The sequence below is a fragment of the Equus przewalskii genome, chromosome 5 (genome assembly GCF_037783145.1).
Source record: "Equus przewalskii isolate Varuska chromosome 5, EquPr2, whole genome shotgun sequence".
NCBI classification, from domain to species: domain Eukaryota; kingdom Metazoa; phylum Chordata; class Mammalia; order Perissodactyla; family Equidae; genus Equus; species Equus przewalskii.
This window is the reverse complement of record NC_091835.1, coordinates 28,969,874-28,990,205: the sequence shown is the minus strand read 5'-3', so window position 1 is coordinate 28,990,205 and position 20,332 is coordinate 28,969,874. Positions and strand designations below refer to the sequence as shown.

Here is a 20,332-nt window from a genome sequence, read left to right as displayed (position 1 = left end):
CCCAGCCTGGGAGGAAGGGAAGTGGAGGTCACCAGGCCCTCGCCTTCCTTGCAGACACCTCAGCCAGCACTGCCAGCCCAGGGGTAGCTGTGTCCTGAGCTCTGCTAGAAGACACTGTCGTGGCAGATGGGCAGATGGGAAACCTGGGAGTGAGCTGTCCACCTGCTCTTCTGTCGCGGCAGCATTGCCCATAGAAGACCGTGTTAAAGTGCAGTGGTGCTCCACAGAAAGGGCCCCCAGGAACTGACCAGTCCCCACCGTCACATGCAACTAGATCCATTTCCAGATTCAGCAGCTGTCCCTTGTACCAAGAGCATCACCACCCTGAGGGGTCGGGTAAGCTAAATTGTGACATGAAAGGAGCCGGCTCAAGAAAGGTCGAGGCACGAGGCCCAGCTCAGAGTCCACGGCCAGGGAACCCTGCGCACCCAGGAGGCTACACATCTGGGAGAAGGTGAGAGATGGGCATCGCGAGAGAAGGAGGGACAGGGTGGTGAGGGGCACGTTGACTGTTGTGCTGGGACCAGCCCAGTCCACTTCTGGGATCCTTGCTCATGGTGGCCCTGGAAAGGCACATGTCCCCTTGGGGCTGAAGCCGGCATTCAGTCCTGGACCAGTACCAGGGTAGAGAGCCTGTGAAGACCTACAGGGTGAGATCTGAAAGTCAAGCCAGAGCAGAGGACAGGAGAGACGGACTCACCGGGAACAGCATGGCTCTGAGCTCCAGATAGAGCACGCTGTCCTGGTAGAACTCCTCCAGGGCCTGGAAGACATAGTCTCTGAACACTGGGGCATAGTAGACAAGGCCGGAGATGGTGAAGAAGATGGCTTCAAACTTGGCCCAGACTGCATTTTGGTCTGCATAAGTCGCCTCGGGGTTCTTGGTCATCAGAGTGAAGTTCTTCAGCAGGCTGTCCGGGACACAAAGGGGGCAAGCTGAGGAGGCATGTACAGGCCTTCGCCTCCAGGCTCCTGAGATTCCTGCCCTCCTCACTTCTCCCATCCGGGAAAAACCAGGATGCACGGAGTGAGCAGTGATGAGAGCCAAGGGAAGCATCCTGGGCTCTGCCGGAGGCCTCTGTCCCAGGCCTGCTTTTACTCCCCAGGAGGCAACTCAGGCAGGACGTTCCCACCACTGGGCTCTCCTGTCCCTCCTCGTGCTTAGCCCATCTGATCCCTTCATACTTACAGCCTAGACTAGGTTCTCTTTGGGGGGTTTTATGCACTGAATTGTGTCTCCCCCAAATTCATATGTTGAAATTCTAAGTCCCCCATGTGACTGTATTTGGAGATGGGGCCTTTAAGGAGGCAATTAAGTTAAAATGAGATCATAAGGGTGGGGCCCTACTCAGATAGGTGTGGCTCAGAGACGCCAGGAGTGCACCCACAGGACACAGCAAGAAGGCGGTCATCTGCAAACAAAGGAGAGAGGCCTCAGGAGAAACCAACCCTGCCAACACCTCGGTCTTGGACTTCTGGCTTCCAGACCAGTGAGAAGCTAAATTTATATTGTTTAAGCGACCAGCCTGTGTTGGTCTGTCCGAGCATCCCAGTAAACTGACGCAGGGGGAATGATGGAACAGCTCTGGACTTGCACTGCATGACCCAGCTTACATCCCCGCCTAGCCGTTCACCAGCTGTGTGGCCTTGGGGAACCTCCTTAACCATGTAAAGCCTCATGTTTCTCATTCGTAAGGGAAATAACCGCATGAAAGCACTCTGTAGATGGTTCTGTGATTAAAATAATTATTACTATACAAGTTTGTTAGCAAGTGGCTCCATCACGTTTTCAAGCCATTTTATCCACAAGCTGGACTGGCATTGCTCCAGGAAGCGGGAACTCCCTTCTTCCTGGTCTTTTTGAGCACCTAGACAAAGCTCATTTGATGCAGCCACGGTGTTGCTCTTAACACTTTTTGCAGATCAAATCAGATTTTAAATGTACAGGAACTTGCTGTGAACAGAAAAGGTGTTGAATGCCTCTGTGAAGCCAAGTGTCCTGTAAAGTTAAAAAGAAAAAGCCACCTGACTCTTTTTTAGGCCAGATTTTTATATATGGGTTTGTACCAAGGAAGACACACCCGCACACCGCGTACCACCTCGGACAGGTGCGTGACACATTCCTTCTGAACTACACTCACCTGTTGTCAAACTCAGTGACGTTCTGCAGCCCCCTGCGATACTTCTCCAGCAAAATCCACTCCGAACATTCTGCTGGCCTAGGGGTCGGGGGAGTTGGGTAAGCAAATTTGAACTGCAGGGCCCCCTTCGGAGTGAAACAGAAATGGCAGTGGGGCCTGTAGGTGACATTTTTCACCAGCCAGTCCATGCTTAGGATGCTGAAGTCGTGGACGTGTAAGGCAGCCCCTGGAAAGGGAAGAAGAGGTGGTGAGGCGGAGGATCCCTGATTCCAGGGCTCCGTGCGGACAGCACACACGAACAAGTGGGAAGCACAAGGATTTCTTTCTGGCAGAACCTCCCAGCACTCAGCATACTGTACCTGTCACACTTGAGTTCAAAGCCCTCCCAGGCCTGGGTCTGCCTTTGTCCCCTCAGGATGGCCACTGCCTTCTTTGCTCTGGTCTAGGAATAGGTCTTTGGCTTCCTCCCTCACTAGTCCAAAGCCATGGGTGTTCTCAGGCAAGAGAGCAGCACGGTAGGGCAGGGCAGCAGCAGGCTTGGCATCAGAAGATTGGTGTACAAGTTGGGGCACCGTCAGCTTCTGGCTCTCAGTTGAGAGCCCAGGCCTTTGAATGCGGCCCTGCCCCCCAACACTCCATGATGGGACGTAATACAAATGAGCCTCGGCCCCCGCCCTCACTCTAGTCCTGTTTGCACAGTTGTCCTCGATCCTCTCATCTGGCTCCCCAATGGCTCACCCATTGCCTTTCCATTCCCTGCTTCCCACCAGTATCTAGGCTGCTTCTGGCCTGCAGGTTTTGCCATTTGAGGCGCCATGTTTATCCTTCAGGCCTGACAACAGTTTTGACTGCAGCGCTCCTGAAGACACAGTGTGCAATGTCCCTCTGCTCCTCCTGCTCCATCTGGCACCTGGCCTGGACACTGGCCCCTTAGCAGGTGTCCCAGCTGTGTGAGCTGTGCTGTGTCACCCTCTCTAACTCTTACATTCTCCATCAAGTGGGGATGCTACTTTATCAACCTTGCAGTTTTTATTTCTTTATTCTCTATTCATAACATTAAGATAAAAGAGGTACAGAAAAGTCCTTGTAAGCTGCAAACTGCTATTTATGTGTCCAGGATTATAATTATTGTACTATTCATAGCAATGTATTTTGAATGTAGAAATATACTAGTAGAACTGTGTTCATCCAGAATGCTATTTCATACTGTCTCCTATTTGGTAACAGACCTCTGGAGAAAGGGTAGAAGAAAGGGGTGCGAGGAAAGATAAGAAGGGAGTAGCAAGGTTCTGTGGGCCCTGGATGCTATCTTTTGGGTGGACACTTTTCCGGCTTTGTCAGGGAAGACCAGGGATATCCAGGGTCCCCTCCCTACTCTCTCTCTGAGGCTGAGTCCCCTCAGAAGCAGGGTTTTGGGTTTTCAGGGAGAACAAGCAGCCCCCTTGGAACAGCCGCGTCCTGGTGTGCCAGCAAGAACAGAGGCTCAGAGTAGCGGAGTGGAGCTCTCTCTGCTCCGTTTAGAACAATAATAGCTCCAAGTTTGTTTTCCCCCACCTTCCCAGGACCCCAAAATCATCCTCTCCAAACATCTACCTTTTGGCATCTTCTTCAGGATATGAAACACCTCACTTTTCTCAATGAGATTCTTGGCCTGGAAAAAGTGCATGCTGGGTGGGAACTTCTGGGTCTTCATAGCCTGCGCCATCTCAGCCTTCTTGAGGGCCATGAGCCTCGCGTTGGCCAGCTCCTCCTGTTTGCCCAGCACCAGCCGCCCCCCCAACCGCATCATCTTCTCTCTCATCAACAGCTGGTTTCGTGCTTCATCTTTGGATGCGGCTGAGCAGAAAAAAGCCATCACCACTGCCAACAGCAGGGCGAGCCGGGCTGGCCGCCCAGGTGGGCCACCCGCCGACATTGGGATGCCTGCAAGAGGAAATGCACAGAGAGAGACTCAGTAGGGCTTAAAAGGGGTGTGAGTCAGTGAAAATCTACAGATGGAAGCGTGGAACTCTGATCCTCCTTCTCTTTCCCTGTTCTCAGGGCACCAGGAGGCAGGGGATGGGAGGGTTCTTCGCTAGGCCCCGGAGAAAAGACCTCCAGGAACAGACAAAGAGAGGTTTCTCAAAGAAAAGTCTCCACGAGACTTTTCCATCTGTATACTGGAGCTCAGTGGTCAGCAAGCCCTGCTCACACACACAGGAAGACACTGCAAACAGATTTGTAGGGTTTCACTTTTAAACATAACTAGAGCGCAAAGGAGCACAAGGCATGTGAAGAAAGCCTCCAACATAATAGCAAAACTAACAAGTAGCACACAGAGAGGAGCCACAGGTAAACAAAGACAGTGCAGGAAATAAAAGAAAAATTCAAAAGAGCTATAATTAATATCCTTACAGAGATAAAAAAGATATTCTGTCCATAAAACAGGAACTGGAGGTTATAAAAATAAACAGAATGAGACAGAGCTTTTAAAAGCTAAAAATATGAAAGCTGAAATTTTAAAAATTTACTAGCGATATTAGAAAATGGAATTGGAGAAAATCTTTTAGAAAGTAGGACAAAATAGGACAGAAGAAAATGAGATGATTATTGATTCAGGAAATCCAACATCCAAATAACAGATATCTCAGAAGGAAGGAGAAAAAATGGAAGGGAAAAAAGAAATAAATACTACAAGAAATTGTCCCGGAACTGAAGCCCTGCGTCTCTGGATTGAGAAGACGTTGCAGACTTAGAACAGAACCATCAGTGACGGTCATGTGTCACTTAACGACAGGGACGCGTTCTGAGAAATGGGTCATTAGGCCATTCTGTTGTGTGAACATCATAGCGTGCACTTACACAAACCTAGATGGTATAGCCTGCTACACCCCGAGGCTACATGGTACTGAGCTCATCGGACCACCATTGTATATGCAGGCTGCGGTGCATAACTGTACTCAACAGTGACACCAAGAGCCATCATCTTGATATTTCAGAATATGAGCATTAAAAAGATTCTAAAAGCTTCCAGAGAGCAGCTGGTCCAGGTTGGCCATGAGCAGGCGTTTAAGGGAGGAACGAAGGACACGTCCATCACGTCTCCCCCTGCCAGGGCCGTGCATGGTACTTCCCCGGGGTTATCAATTTGAATTACATTTAAGAATTGCTCCTGCATACTTGAAAGGCTGATACATTATACTGGAAAGATCAAGACCTAATTTACAAAATTAGGAGGCCTCAGGAACCTCCCGAATCAGGTGTCTTTGTGAGACCGTGGGCCAATCACCCAGCTGTCTGTGGTCTCTGTTTCCTCACCTACAAAAAGAGGCGAATTGGACTCGAGCCTTGGCTCTCATGGTGTGACGCGTGAGTCATCAGTGACACGAGATATCACTGTTTAGGTTGAATAAAAACATTTGAAATCAAGTTATTTGAAGAAAAATATTAAGTAAATAGAGGTTCACGGATATGACAAAAATGGAAAGTTGGGTAATGATTGAAATACACTATATCCAAGATTCTTTCCAGGGCTAGCATTAAATTATTCTATAGTATATCAGACTCCAAGAGGGCATGTTAAGAAGGAACTAGATCATTCTTTACTCTAGTGTCACAGTTTTGGTAGGGGCTGTGCACCCCGAGTCAGAGAGACGGACCTTTGGAGAATCCCTTCGACTCCATGAAGTCCTCAAACCCTCCTCAGAATACAGTGTCTGCCTGCAGCCGAGAGCTCTGGGGCAAGGGGACCATGACATCACGTCATCATCCCAGCTACGCCACACTGAACCCTCCCCCAGCCCCTTGTCCCATTCTCCCTGGTGACATATAACAGAGGCCACCAAGTTCCAAAATCTCCAACTCCGTCCTCTCCAAGAACCCCAAAAGTGTCCGTGTGGCCCAGCACCTGGGACTTCTCCCGGCCGCCAGGCGACAGTTCATCTGATGTACGGGTCAGAACCAGCCTGGGCACGTATAGGGAAAATAATCCCTGTCACCACGGACTGCTCTATTTACTTCATCTTCTCTCTCTCCGTGAAATGTTCTTTCACTTTTGAAAGAGGGTGCATTAAAACTCTATAAAAATCATTTGCTTCCAGACTAAGAACAAGGAACAGAGCACGTGCAGCTGGGACTCTGGGTCAACGTCCCGGGGCCCACAGCCGTTCCTAAAGCCTGTTGTGGAGATGGCCCCTGCTCTTCCTCCCACCCGAAGTCACCCACCGCCTAAGGTAGGGGCGGAGAAGGCTGCCTCCAGGACCTCTCAGCCCAGTCTCCACCCAGACCCCCACCCCGGGGACCCCAGGTACCTCAGAAGAGTTCCAGATCTGTAGACTGTTTGCTTAGTCCCCCAAACAGCTGGCTCAGAAGCACAAGCCAAGCTGTCCGTCCTGTGCACTTCCTGTCAGGGCAGGTTTCACTTCCTTCCCGCCTCGCGGTTGCACAGGCCTCCAGAGCAAGGCTGGCAAAGAGGCTCGAGTGTGCGGCTTACACGCATGTGTGTATTTGTGCGTTTATGTGTTTGTGGGGGATTTATATGCGTGTTTAGATGGGTTTACGTGCATTTACATGGAAGGTATGAATACGTTTGTTGTGTTTCTGTGTTGGGGTCGTGTGTATGTTTGTGTGGGTGTTTATATGTTTGTGTGAGTTTATGTGTGGGGGGGTTATGCTTATCTGAGGGGAGGGTAGTATGTATTTATGCACAATGTGTCTTTGTAGGATCCAGAACATAGTTTCGGACAAGTACTGCAAGGAGGCATTCTAAAATCTGCTCATGAACTTTGGCAAGTGTACCCCTCCTCAAAATGTGATTGTGAATTGTGGGGCAACCCACTGGACAGAGGGTGAAAAAGGAGATACCATACCAGGTCAGTGTTTTAAGGGGAAGAATCAAGGATGTGGGGGCAGGACATTAGAGAGGGAAGAGGGGTGTGAGACTGGACTGGAGTTTGGGGAGGATGGGCAAGAAGACAAGGCTAACGGCTCCAGGAGGGAGAGCTGAGTGGGCCCAGCAGTGGTGCCCGGAGGGTGAGGCAGGCCCAGCTTCACACCCTGCCTGGCCATTCAGCTGTGTAGCCTCGGCCATGCTATTTAAACTCTCTATATTTCAGTTTCCTGATCTGAAAGTGGAGATAATGAAAGCACCTACTACGTAAGGTCCGTTGTGAGAATTCAATGAAGAAGGCATGCAAAGTCCCTGGGGTATGGGAAGTTCTCAGTTGCAGCCATTGCTATTATTGGAAGTGACTCCTGTGGTACGTCGGGCCAACCTAATTAGCACATGTGAGCTGCACCAGTGACTTCTAGTTGCACCCCAGGTCTACCTACTTGTCCTTTTCCTTCCCAATCCCCCTCTCAAAGCCTTCGGCCCCCAAATATACCCCCGCCCCCAGGAACTTCCACTTCCGCAGCTCCTAAATGGCTGGGACCTCTGGGCCCTTTGTCATCTTCTCCAAAAAAGTACAAAGGTTATCCATTTATAAACAAGAAGAAATCCAAAAGTGAAAATATAAAGGAATTAGGAATTTCCTCATCAATTGTTCAAGAGTAATTGTTTAAAAGTCAGAGGAATCAGAAGGAAAGTGGTAGTAAAGAAAAACAAAATTGATTAAAGCAGAAGGTAGGAAGGGCCAGTCACCAACTTCGAACACAGTCATCTGAAGATGTTTTAAATACCACATCAGAGCTAAAGATAAAGGTTTTCTTTACAAAAGCTTTGGTTAAAAGTAGAAGCTAATTGTCACCTCACAGAAGGCGGGCTCTAACGACTCCAGTGTGACCCGGCCAGGGAGTGCAGCAAAGCTGCCAGGCCTGCAGCCGTGAGGCTGGACTTATTCATCAGGCAGAACCTACCTTGGCTGGGGGAGTGGAGGACCCCAGACTGCGAGGACCCCAGACTGCGCGGCAGAAAGAGGGGAAATGGCTAGGCGCAGGTCCCTGGACACAGGATCCAAAACCATGAAGGCAAGCAGGGTCGGACCCAGGACGCCGACCAGCAGGCTCTGCAAAGCTCCTGGGGCAGGCAGCTGTCCAGAGCCAAGGTCTTGGCCTTTCATTGCCAGAACCACCTCCAGGAGGCCGTCAGCCTCTGGGGTGTGGCTCCAAGCATTGTCTAGCAGAAAAAGCATGGCGTCTGATGACAGCAAGCAACAGTGTAAAACAGTGAGAACATTCTGGAAGAATATTCTGCTGAGTGCGGAGACCGTAAAATGTAGAAGAGGGCTTGCTCTCCTTTTTACGCTTTATTGAAGACAACCGTCAGAAGCAGAACTGGACGTGTGTTCAAGTCTGAAAATCTACAGGGCAGAAAAAGAGAACCACAGCATCTTTTAGTGACTACAAACTAAACCTAAATGGAATGAAGCCTGAAAGCAGGGGTGGGTAATGACCCCCAAAATTGGAGACAGGAGAGGTTTCAAAGTTAAACCTATGGCTATGCAAATATTTGAGAGGTATTTTCATTAAAACATCTTTTTTTCCCACCAATACCATGAATTATCTGCTATTGCTATATATAACCTACAGCAGAGTACAGGAGAGTCACCTAGGGTTGAAGGTTTAAGCCGCCGGCTATACCGTTTTCATGGGTGATAAATAAGGTTCTCTGATCCCCAGAGCTAAGAGAATGGAAATAATAGTAGCTAAAGCTAATTGAGAACTGGATATATTTACTCATTTAATCCTTGCAGTGATCTTATAAGGTAGGGACTATTCCCACACCCTTGACAGGTGAGTCCACTGAAGAGCCCAGAGATTAAGTGACAAGCCTAAGGTCACACAGCTGGTCAGGAGTAAAGTCTGGACTTGTCCCTAGGCAGGTTTCCCCACCTCCTTCCCTGGTAGCAAGGAAACCAGGCGTCGGGGAGCCCGCCGGGAGCAGCTGCCCCAGCACAGGGAGCAGATCCCTGGAGGAGAGCCCAGCAGGGAAGGCGGCCCAGGAACAGACACCAGCTGGCAGAAAAGGGAGTTTCCCAGATCCTGGGAGCTTGTGCTTTTAATAAGCAAACTGTTTTAGGAAATGTAAACGTTAGCGGTGTGATTGTGAAAAAATTCTTAACATTTCTGAGCCTGAATGCTTTTATATGCAATAAGGGGAAAGTAACATGTGCCTCCTACTCAGTTTTTTACCAAATAAGTTTCACATGCAAAATAATACATGTGAAAATATTCTTAAAACTATATAGTAACTACATAACTATACAGTGTAAGTAATATTGCTTGTACACATCTTTCTAAAGTGTGTTTTTCTGGCTTCTTGGAGTGTGCTGAGCATGACTTGACCTTTATGGATGAGTGGGGGTCATTGTGAGCCTTTGTGAGACTCTGGGCCTGGAACTGCTGAAGCTCCGTCCCTGGGGGTGCCGTGCTCCTAGGTTTGAGCGCCGTTTACCCTGCTCTAGGTGGCTCTGCTTGGATAGACTTTCTGTATGATTTCTCTGTCCCTTCCTGTGCAGTTCACTTGCCACTTCTGGCGGGTCTTTCCTCGGGCGAGCCTCCCGTCTAATGGGCTCCTTCTTGTTGTCTGTGGACTGAGGAACCAGACCACCGAGCCTGCAAGCAGTGTGGGTGGGGGCAGAGCTTCTCCAGCCATCCTCTGAGGTGGGGCACAGCAGAGGCGCGTAACTGACTTGCGCGTAACTGACTTCAGTTAGAGAGGGCAGCTGGAACACATGAGTTTACCTCAGTTCCTCTCCAAAACCCGCCAAAATGACAGTGGAGAGAGGTGGGTTTTTTAAAGCGTACATCCACAAGATGAAGAAAACAGGAACGGAGAAAATAGCAGAATATTTTTGGAAGCCGGAAGATAGATGAACAAGCTCTAACAATTTAGAAGTCTGAAAAAAGCGGAATCGTAAACCAGCAGTGAGGAAGGCCAAGAACCCACCTGGATGCCTCTGAAGGCAGGGCTGAAAGGTGGGTCCAAGGGAGGAGGAGTGGAAAGTTATTTTAGGAAACACCTGGAAAAAAGACCGAGCATGCCAGACCATTTAAAAACAAAAACGAAAAATCTAGAGCCACAGACATCCCCCGTCTCTCTTCAGCAGAGCACCCAGGCTGGGCTTTGGAGGGCAGACCCGCGTCCCAGTGAAACTCTCAGCTCCCCCTGTCTGTCAGGCTGAGGCTGCCGGTACAGCGAGCCAGGAGCCCAGTGGAGAAGCAACGGTGTCACACACAGATGGGGCTCCTGCAGCGGCGCTGCAGTCTCCGCCAGCCGTGAGGGGTCACTGCCAGGCTCTGAGGCAGGCCCTGGAAGAGGAGGCTGAGCGACGCAACCATCCATCACTCTGGAGTTTTTGTTCGATGTCTAGCTTCTCCATTAGATTGCAACACATTAAATATTTGTTCAAAAATTGTTAGCATTTAGTTAGCATTTACTGTGTGCCAGACACTACACTCAAAGTCTTTACCAGCCTTGTCTCGGGTGGTCCTCAGACAACTCTGTGAGGTGGCTAATCTGCCCATTTTACAGACGCAGAAGTATAGCCCAGATCCGGTCAAATATCGGATGCTAGGCAGACAGACTCCAAGGGCCTTGCTCCCCACCACTCTGTTTTATTGCCTCCCATGTGGTCTTTTTCATTTATTTATTTATTTTTTCCAGCTTTATTGAGATGTAATTGACAAATAAGATGTGTAAGTTCAGGGTGTACAATGCAATGACTTGATATATGTCTATATTATCCAATGATGACGATGATAAGGTTATCACTTCCCATAGTGTGTGTGTGGTGAGAACCCGAGATCTACTCTCGGCAACTGTCAAGTACACACCACAGAGGTGCTCGCTCAAGCTGCCATGCTGTGCATTCCGTCCCCAGGCCTGCCTCACCGCCCTCCATGGGCAGGCAGTCACGGATGAATGCGAGGATGGAGGAAAAGGAAACTCTTGAGTGTTTGTTGCAGGTAGTAGACACGTGGGTCTTCTCACCCTGCTGTAATGGGGAAGAGGTAGGTGAGACCAGAGTGTCTTGCAAAGGGTGGCCAGTCAGCACAGCCATTCACCTGTAGGCCTCTTTGTGCACCATCTACTGAAAAATTGTTGTAATAAATAGATGAGTCTATATCAGTGATGGAAACGGTGGTCTCTAGAATTGTGCAGTGCTCGACTTGCACAATTGCACATGGCAGCCTTGGCGGCAATGAGAAATGCTAATGGCATATTGATAGTGCTGGGCTGAATTAGTCTTTATCCATCTTCAGTGAAACACTGAAGTATCCCTCGGGATCAAGTCTTGAGTCTCCTTGTCTCTCATCCTTCTGTTTCCAGTCTCCAACATACTCTTTGCAAGCACTACATTTGCCTTTACACTCTCCATAATTTTTTTGTTCCATTCTTATTTTTTCTTTTCCTAATTTTTTGGGGGGTAGCACAGGGACTTTTTCTTTATCGCACCTGTCACAGTCTGTGAGCCTATATTTTGGTCCTTCCCTCTGGCTAGTTGAGGGATCCATTATCAATCATCCCAATGTCCATGTCTTGCCACCTTCAAAGTGGGTTCTGAATCCAGACATGGCTTGGCCTCCACTGAGATTGCGCACACTTGGCCAGCAATTCTCTACCGCAGACACGGGAACAAGCCAGGCTCGTGCTGGCCTCCAGGCCCTTGCATGTGCACACTGAGCCTGGAAAAGTGTGTCCTTCCCCCTTCACCGAGCCAACTCCTACTTTCCAATCTCAGCTTGGACTTCTTTTAGTCTCAGAAGTCTTGACTCCCTCCCCCAGGACAAAAACCAGGTCAGCGCCCTATTTTAGCACTTAACATACTATACTGAAATGTTCAGGTACCTGTGTGTCTCCAAGGAGGATGCGCCTTCTCCGACGGCAGAGATGGTCTTGTTCGCCAAGCACTGTGCCTGGCACGTTGTAACTACTCCACCAGTATGAGCTCAGTGGATGAATAAACGAGTGAAAGAAGTCACATAGTTTCCCTTACCTCTTCCGGCTTCAGTTCCTGTCACCAAGGGAGCGTGGGAACAGGGGACTCAACACTGTCCCTTGCCGGGTCTTTGTCACTCAGAGGTAAGTAGATCTGTCGCTGAAGGGCATTGCCTTATCCCTGTTCTGCATCTCTCTACCTCCTCTTTGGTCCCACAGGCTCCATCCCGGGCCTCCCACGCTCAGACTATCGAGGAGGGTCAAACGAGGAGCACGAGCAGGAGAGCGAAGACTTAGAGAGAGGCGGAGAGAGGGGGGAGGTGCTGGAGAGAGCGAGGTTGACAGGAGGAAGGGCTGGGGAGCAGAGGGCCGGGCTGAGCTCTGCGTCTCCTCTGCTCTGCCCTTTACCTACTGATGCCTTCCAGCTCTGTGGAGGACCTGTTGTTGTCCCTGTTGTATAAGATGTGGAAACTGAGGCTCTGAGGGTTCAATAACCAAACCATGTAGCCAGTTCTGGAGCTACCAAGAGGTGGGACCAGATGAAAATGGCAGCCATAGCGGCTATCCGCTGAGCGTCCACCGTGGGCTCGGCGCTCGGCCAGAATCCTTCCATGTAATCCACATGGTAGCCTTAGGAGTTAAGCTTCAGCCCATTTGACAGATGAGGAACCTGAAGTTCAGAGAAGTTAATAAACTCCATCCAGGTCCCAGAGTAAGTGGCTGTGTTGGGCCCAGTGCACTAAACCTGTCCTTTGTTTGAAGCCTCCTGGGGAGAGAAAACTGAGGCATGAGAAACCAAGAGAGCACACGGAGGATCGTTGAGAGGGAGGAGGGCCTCTGGAGCACGGCCCACGGGGACCTTGATCTCCTTCCCCAAGAGGAGCCCAGAGGCGGAGTGCGGGCGTCCCATCCCTCCTGGAAGTGCCCCCCTCGTTTTCCACAGGGTGAGCAGGCAGACGATGCCATCACAGCCTCCTCACTGGACACTTTTCACCCCCTCCCCCGGGTTGCCCAGAGCCACGATTAGCCCCAGGCCACTTGCTTTCCAAAGGACCCTCTGACCAACCCTTCATCCGCAGAGACTGGAGGAAGCCCCTGGAATGCTGGTCCCAGCCTGCAAGCCTCACTCCTTACAGTCACCTGGGAGATTGACAAGCCGCAAGACTCGGAGCCCCACCCCTGATCCATTAAATCAGAGTCCCTGGCCTTGGGCCTGGCGTACTAGTATTTTCTACAGCTTCCCTGGTGATTCTGTGCAGCCAGGGCTGAAACCCACTGCAACTGAAGAGAAAGGTGTGCGTGAAAAAGTTAAATAGCAATAGATGGCATTATCTACACACGTAATAAGACCCAAATTCCTCGGGAGCCGGGGAAGGGCCTTGGCGACTGCATCATAAGGAGGCAAGCTCTGCCGTGACCTGAGCAGCTTTCCGAGAAAGGAGGAAGGAGCCCTCAGATGAGGCACAGGGTCTGTGGCAGCTGACCGGACAGGGCGGGCACAGGCAGGCCAAGCAGAGGTCCCAGGATCGACGTTTGTTCTGGAGTGTATTTAAAAGTTGCCTGATGGTGTAGAACTGTTGAGAAGAGAGAAGTAGGGTGAGAACAGGAGAAGCCCTCCCTCTCCTCTGCCCTCGGGGATCCATCCTCCTCCCCCAAACGCATTCAGATTTCCTCTGCCTGCCTCCAGACCCAGCTCCATGCCCACCTCCAGGCCCAGCTCCAGACCCAGCTCCATGCCCACCTCCAGGCCCAGCTCCAGACCCACCTCCATGCCCACCTCCAGGCCCAGCTCCAGACCCACCTCCATGCCCACCTCCAGACCCACCTCCATGCCCACCTCCAGACCCAGCTCCATGTGCAGCTCTAGACCCAACTCCATGCCCATCTCCAGACCTAATTCCATGCCCACCTCCAGACCCACTTTCATTCCCACCTCCAGACCCACTTTCATGCCCACCTCCAGACCCACCTCCATGCCCAGCTCCAGACCCACCTCCATGCCCACCTCCAGACCCAGCTCCATGCCCAGCTCTAGACCCAACTCCATGCCCATCTCCAGACCTAATTCCATGCCCACCTCCAGACCCACTTTCATTCCCACCTCCAGACCCACTTTCATGCCCACCTCCAGACCCACCTCCATGCCCAGCTCCAGACCCACCTCCATGCCCACCTCCAGACCCAGCTCCAAGCCCAGCTCCAGACCCAACTCCATGCCCACCTCCAGACCCACCTCCATGCCCACCTCCAGACCCAGCTCCAAGCCCAGCTCCAGACCCAACTCCATGCCCACCTCCAGACCCACCTCCATGCCCACCTCCAGACCCACCTCCATGCCCACCTCCAGACCCAGCTCCAAGCCCAGCTCCAGACCCACCTCCATGCCCACCTCCAGACCCACCTTCATGCCCACCTCCAGACCCACCTCCATACCCACCTCCGTACCCACCTCCAGACACCTGTGCTTCCACCACGAACACAGGGACCTTCCCACACTGCTCCCAATGAGGAAGCACATGGTGGGGTACAGGGCCTGGATCCTCTGCTCCCAGAGCACGAAGCGAGGGCGGCCCGACGGCCACAGCTCCCCCTAAGCAGAAGCATCTGACAGGAACCAGCTATGTGGGCTGAGCCTCTGTCTCCTGGGGCCCACACCTTCTCCTCCTCCCCTCTCCAAACACTGGTGGAAATGTGCAACGAGCTCTGTTTTACAGAGAGAAATTGAGGTCCACAGGAGGAAAACAATCTGTGGACAGTGGTACACTTGGAAGTTCCGAGCTGAGACCGTTCTAGTGGGAGATGAGCAGAGAGGGGAACAGGGCCGTCCCTGCCTTCAAAACCAGCCCCACACAGAGCTTAGAATATCTGCTCCCCGCTTCCCAAGACCCATCAAAGACCCCCGAATGTTTCCCCTGCCTCTCAGTCAGCCTGGCGACCCAGTGGGCTCAACTCCAGAGCTTGGGGGCCGTGCGGCCTGTGTGCACTGCCCCCACTACCCCCACCACCTCCACCACCCCCAACTAACCAAGGACATCAATTAGCACCTGGAATTGTCAGACCAACCTCCTAGGTGACACTTCTTTATCCTCAACGCAAACGGAGAGATTTGAGGTGACTCCACCCCCAAACATAGAACCTGCAAGGTCTGTGTTAAAATATAAATGCAGGGGTCTTAACTACTTTAAAAGTTGTAATACAAGAAACGGATTGTCCGGATCCAAAAGGATTATCTTTTATATGCAAATGAAAATCATGCATCTTTAAGTACAGTTATTGTCAGGGTGATGAGCGACCCAGGCTAGGGGGAAGGGGCCAACTGGGTGGGCTCCAGTGCATTATAAAAAAAACCTCCAGGGGCCGGGTTGGTCGTGTGGTTGAGTTCGCCCGCTCCAATTAGGTAGCCCTGGGTTCGCAGGTTCAGATCCAGGGCGTGGACATACATACCGCACATCAAGCCACGCTGGGGCGGCATCCCACGTACTAGAGGAAGATTGGCACAGATGTTAGCTCAGAGCCAATCTTCCTCACTTAAAAAAAAAAATCTCCAGAGCAGAGAAGAAAAAGACTGAAAGGTGTTGCAAGAACCCAGGAGACAAAATAAAATGATCTACGGGGAAGCTGGAGTGTAGAAAGAGGACCAACTCCTGGGCTCAGTAACTAAGGGTGACAAGGAAGACACTTACTTCCACCAGAAAACTAAAGGGTCATCTGGAACAAAAATAGGACAAAAAGGGACTGTCTGAGAAACGGAAAGCAGGAAATTCCAGCAAACAGGCAGTACTGTGCCTGAGCACCTCGGCTTCCTCCCCTCCAGCGGTTCTCATGCTCAAATCCTTCCTCTTCTTTCCAAGAATGTGCTGACCTGTGGGTTTCCTGACAGCGGGGACTCTGTGTGGAATCTCATTTTAATATGCCCAGTGCCTGGTATCGATTAAGCACTCATTGCAGAAGGAATGATGCTCTTTGCCTCTGCTGTCCTTCTACTCCTTCATCCACCCTCCCTATGTTTATTGAGATCTCCTGTATGCCAGCCAACGTAATGGGTGTGGTCTCTGCTCTCATGAAGTCTGCAGTCTATAGGGAGAGACAGAATGTGAATAAATGAACAATTAATTATATACCTGAAAATAATTGCATTTAAGGCATAGAAGGATAAGAACAGCATAGGAGGGAGATCCAACCCACAGCAGGGGAGTACAGGACAATTCCCACAGGAAATTACATTTAAAATGAGATCTGAAAGATGGATAGAAGTTAGCCAAAGGGAGAAGCAGCATTCCAGGCTAAGGGAAGAACATGTGCAAAGGTCCTGAGGTAGAAAGTTTAAGGGATTAAAAGAAGGATGGAGGTGGGGTAGCAGCAAAGGAAAGTAAGAGTATTCTGTGATGCTGAGAGGTGACAGTGAGTATTAACTTCCTTCTAGAAGAGCTGCCCCATCCGACGCACTGAGAGAAGACAAGCAAACCGATTCCACTGAATTGAAAATGGATTTGCAGTCTTCTCCCTGCTGGTCTTTTCTGATCTCCACAGTTTCCAGGCCGTGTCTTTGTTTCTCCGTCTGCTTTTTTCCAGCCCTGAACCCGACTCAGGAAGCAGCCCTCCTCCCCTGTGGCCTGGGCTGTCTGATACCAAACAAGCGGTGACTTGCACCGGGAAGTCACGGGCAGTGGAAACGGAGTTTTTTCGAGGGACTCATTGCTGGTGAGTCACCAGGAGAGTTTGAAGAAACGAGCAGAACAGGCCACCTTGGTGACCTCAGTAGGAGATGCTCTCACGCTGAAGCTGAAGCCAGAGGAACGGCAGAGCTGGCAGGCAGGGCGGGCCGGCTGAGGCTCCAGACAGAGGCTCAGGGCACCTGAGCACCCAGCCCCTCTGAGCAGAGTTTCTTAGTTCAAGGGAAGAAGAATAATCGTACGAATCTTTTCCAGAAAAATGAAGAAAACTCAGCGAAAGTATGAAAGAAGGAAGGACTAGCCAGGAAGCCAGAGACCTCCAAAATGGCCGAAGCTCAAAGGAATTAACCCTCTCGGGTAAGAGCATGAACACACCCTGAAGGTCAGAGGCAATACCGATTGAGGACCTGAAGTCAAATTTCCTCCTAGGCGGAGTGGGCTGGAGTGGGCCGGGGACAGGGTGGCCGCTTATACTTCCTGGTGGCACAGCCTCAGGGGTGCCATTCACATTGTCTCGAGGTTGATGGCACCCCTGGAGGTGTGCCGTAGGCCAGCTGGCGGCCGTGCAGGGTCAGAGGCCTGCGGTCAAGCGGAGAATGCTTTGAGAGGAGCTGAGCCTATCTCCAGGTCCAGCAGTGACTCAGATTCACAAATTTAAGACAAAGCTTCCGTTTTCTAGGCTACCAAAGTGCCTGCAGACAAGCTGGGCACCTGTAAGAGACTGTCCCTAAGCCAACCTGTCACGAGCCTTAGAGACGTTAGAACTAAAAAGAAAATCAGTGGTCACACGCAAGAACTGATGTTTGTGTGAAGTTAGTCCCTGACAGCTATTGATTATGTGGCAGAATATTGGAAAGGGACCAACAGTCCATCAATAGGAGACAGGTTAAGTAAATTATGGTACCTGTTTTTGGAGTACTATGCTTTGTAAAGATAGATGAAGAAGTGCTTTCTCTATGGACCATAAGAAAAATGTCTCCAAGCTGCATTTAAGTTAAAAAAAAACGCTGGATGCAAAGGTATGTACCGTATGCCACCTTCAATATAAGAAAGGGAGAAGAAAGAATAATATATATTCATGACTGTGTTTACAAAAAGCAACTCTGGAAGAATACAAAGAAACCGATGACAGTAGCTAGCTGGTAGGACGGGTGAGGAGTCGGGGGAAAGGACACGGAGTGGGAGAAGACTTTTTTCTGTAAACATTTTTATGTTATTCTGATTTTTTCCCACATAGTACTTCTTTATGGTAGGTAGGACAGCTCCCTAAAGATGTCCACGTCCTAACCCTTGGACCGTGCAGCTACACTGCACTATACATCAAAGGGGACCTTGTCCATGTCCTAACCCTTGGACCGTGCAGCTACACTGCACTATACATCAAAGGGGACCTTGCAGATGTCACTGAGGTCACAGACCTTTAAACGGGGAGACTGTCCTGGATTATCTGGGTGGGCCCCACGGGCCACGAGCAGAGAGCTTTCTCTGGCTGGAGTCAGCGAGATTCAGCAGAAGAAGGCAGAGCGATCTGAGCTTTGAGAGAGTCTCAGGCTGCTGTTGCTGGAGGGGCCTCAGGGGAAGCCCGGGGAGGAAAGCAGGACCGCAGAGCCTATCTCCAGCTGATGGCAGCAAGGAAGCAGGGACCTCAGTCCTGCAACCTCAGGAACAGACTGCAGCCAACAACGTGAGTGGGTTTAGAGGCAGACCCTGTCCAGAGCCTCTGGTGGGGAACACAGCCCTGCCAGCACTTTGACTTTGGCCCTTGCGAGACGTTGGGCAGAGGCCTTGGCGGAGCCTACCCAGTCTTCTGACCTGTGGAAATTGTGAGAAAATAAATTTGTGCTCTTTTAGGTTGCTGTGTTTGTGGTAATTTGTTACATCAGCAACAGAAAACTAATATACTATTCAATCTTTTAAAAAGCAATTTTTTAAACTGGTGCTCAGAAAATGTCAACTTCTTTGCAATGTTTGTTCCTTGAATGAAATTTAGAGCATGAGTCAAGAAGAGGCCTATGAAAACGTAGGCCCAGTTCCATCTACATGTTAGGACAAATTAGGGCCAAACATCCACTTTTGGTTCTATTTTGTCAACTCCAGTCCAGGACCCCGATCCAGGCTTTCCTCACACACTTGAGAGGGTGTTCATGGAAGCTGAAAAATCAATGCTTAGTCACACACACTCAGAGATATCGTATCCAGTATTCTAGTCCGGTGCTTCTCAAAGTGCGGGCCCTGGGCCAGCATCATCAGCATCACCTTCACACTAGTTAGCAATACAAAGCCTCAGACCCTTCCCAGACACACTGACGGGAAACTCTGGAGGTGGCGCCCAGGAGCCATGTTTAAGAAGTGCCCCTGACGGTCTGCTGCTGCTCAAGCTTGAGACCCCCGTGTGTCCCGGCCTGCATAATACCATCCTCCTTTAAGTGGTGAGGACGAGTGACAGAGCTGGTAGAGGGAGAGCAGAGAGGCATTTCAGAACGGGGAGGACCCCTAGCAGACGTCCAAGTGGCCATTAAGTTTCAGCGGCTTAAGGTAACAGCAGAAACTGTGCAGGGTCGCATAAGCTCCAACAGCGACAGTGTACCCTGCTAGGTTAGGCACACTCGGCGGGTGTGAAGGCACGGGGCAGGCTGCCCTTTCACAGTGGGTCAGCTGTCACGCCACACGGCAGACCCAGCCTGACGACACACCGTGGGACCACACTGGGAGGGGTACGCACTGCAGGGTGGCAGTCCATGCCATCCTCAGAAGTGCGGCTCTATGTCAGTAAATGTCTGCCTAGGAAACACTACTCCAGATCACACAAATGGCACGCCCAAGCAAATCTCAGAGCGCCTGCAATTGTTAACTGCCAAATGTTTTTAAAAACCTGAAAGGACTTTGTGTGCTTAGTTCAGATCTTATGTGGTTGGGCAAAGCGTGACACACAGTTGACCTCGGGAAATAGGAACTCAGGTGAGAAAACAGCTTTCCTAGTGCTTGTAAGAGAAAAAAGGAAGTGTCCTACAGGCACCCGAGAGAGGACTCTGGGGGTTAAACCACAGGAGAGCTGCCTCTCCACTGCCCCTGGGGCCCAGGCCTCTCACTGGATCTCCTAAACAAACACACAGCTGTCACATGGCCTGACCAGGCCTCCACTCATCGGCTGCCTTTTGGTCTTGCGTGCATTCGTGTCTCGCCTGTCTGTCCCCAGGAATTCATCTCCACACACCCGCCCTTAGATGCAGCTTCTCAGCCGGTGCTAGGAGCTTGGCCTCTGCCTGCCCCTACTCCCACCCTGGCCCACCTGATGGTAGTAACAGCTTGAACTAGACAGCCCGTGGATGGACTGCCTGGTGCCGTCCACCTGTGCAAAGAGAACCGAGCCCGGGGAGAACGTGCTCAGGAGTCGTCTCCACCACAGTGCAGCTGGTGCAGTGCACTTCCTTACACCGTAAGGTGACAGATTTCACCTGGGTGCTTGTAGCAATGTGGGGCAGAGCACGCGACAGTGAGGATGGGCTTGGAGAGGTCAGAATCAGAGGAAGAATCTTGATGGAGACAGAGACCCTTTTTTGTTTGTAGGGAGCATCAGAAGGAGTAAAGCCATGACGCAGCTGGACTGCAGGACTCCTTTGGGAATTCCCACACATGTGGACACGTGACGAGGGGGATTT

General features: G+C 50.9%; 1 protein-coding gene and 2 long non-coding RNA genes across 3 annotated transcripts in view; 2 read left to right on the top strand and 1 right to left on the bottom strand.

Moving 5' to 3' along the window:
* Window positions 1-6,550, bottom strand: part of ADA2 (adenosine deaminase 2) — a 29,896-nt gene extending 23,346 nt beyond the window's left edge. Inside the window, exons 1-4 of the mRNA XM_070618922.1 lie at window positions 6,431-6,550; window positions 3,735-4,064; window positions 2,142-2,367; window positions 701-911 (exon numbers count right to left, since the gene is read on the bottom strand). Of these exons, the coding sequence (XP_070475023.1) occupies window positions 701-911; window positions 2,142-2,367; window positions 3,735-4,056 (759 nt within the window). The 5' untranslated portion in view covers window positions 4,057-4,064; window positions 6,431-6,550. The remainder of the gene's footprint in view (window positions 1-700; window positions 912-2,141; window positions 2,368-3,734; window positions 4,065-6,430) is intronic.
* LOC139083311 (uncharacterized) lies at window positions 6,535-13,227 on the top strand. Its single transcript, XR_011539936.1, has 5 exons — window positions 6,535-6,618; window positions 6,843-6,991; window positions 11,907-12,144; window positions 12,763-12,944; window positions 13,080-13,227. It is a non-coding gene; the product is annotated as an uncharacterized lncRNA (long non-coding RNA).
* A 3,347-nt stretch (window positions 13,228-16,574) lies between these two features.
* Window positions 16,575-17,488, top strand: LOC139083313 (uncharacterized). Its single transcript, XR_011539938.1, has 3 exons — window positions 16,575-16,701; window positions 16,929-17,030; window positions 17,353-17,488. It is a non-coding gene; the product is annotated as an uncharacterized lncRNA (long non-coding RNA).
* Window positions 17,489-20,332: the final 2,844 nt, after the last annotated feature.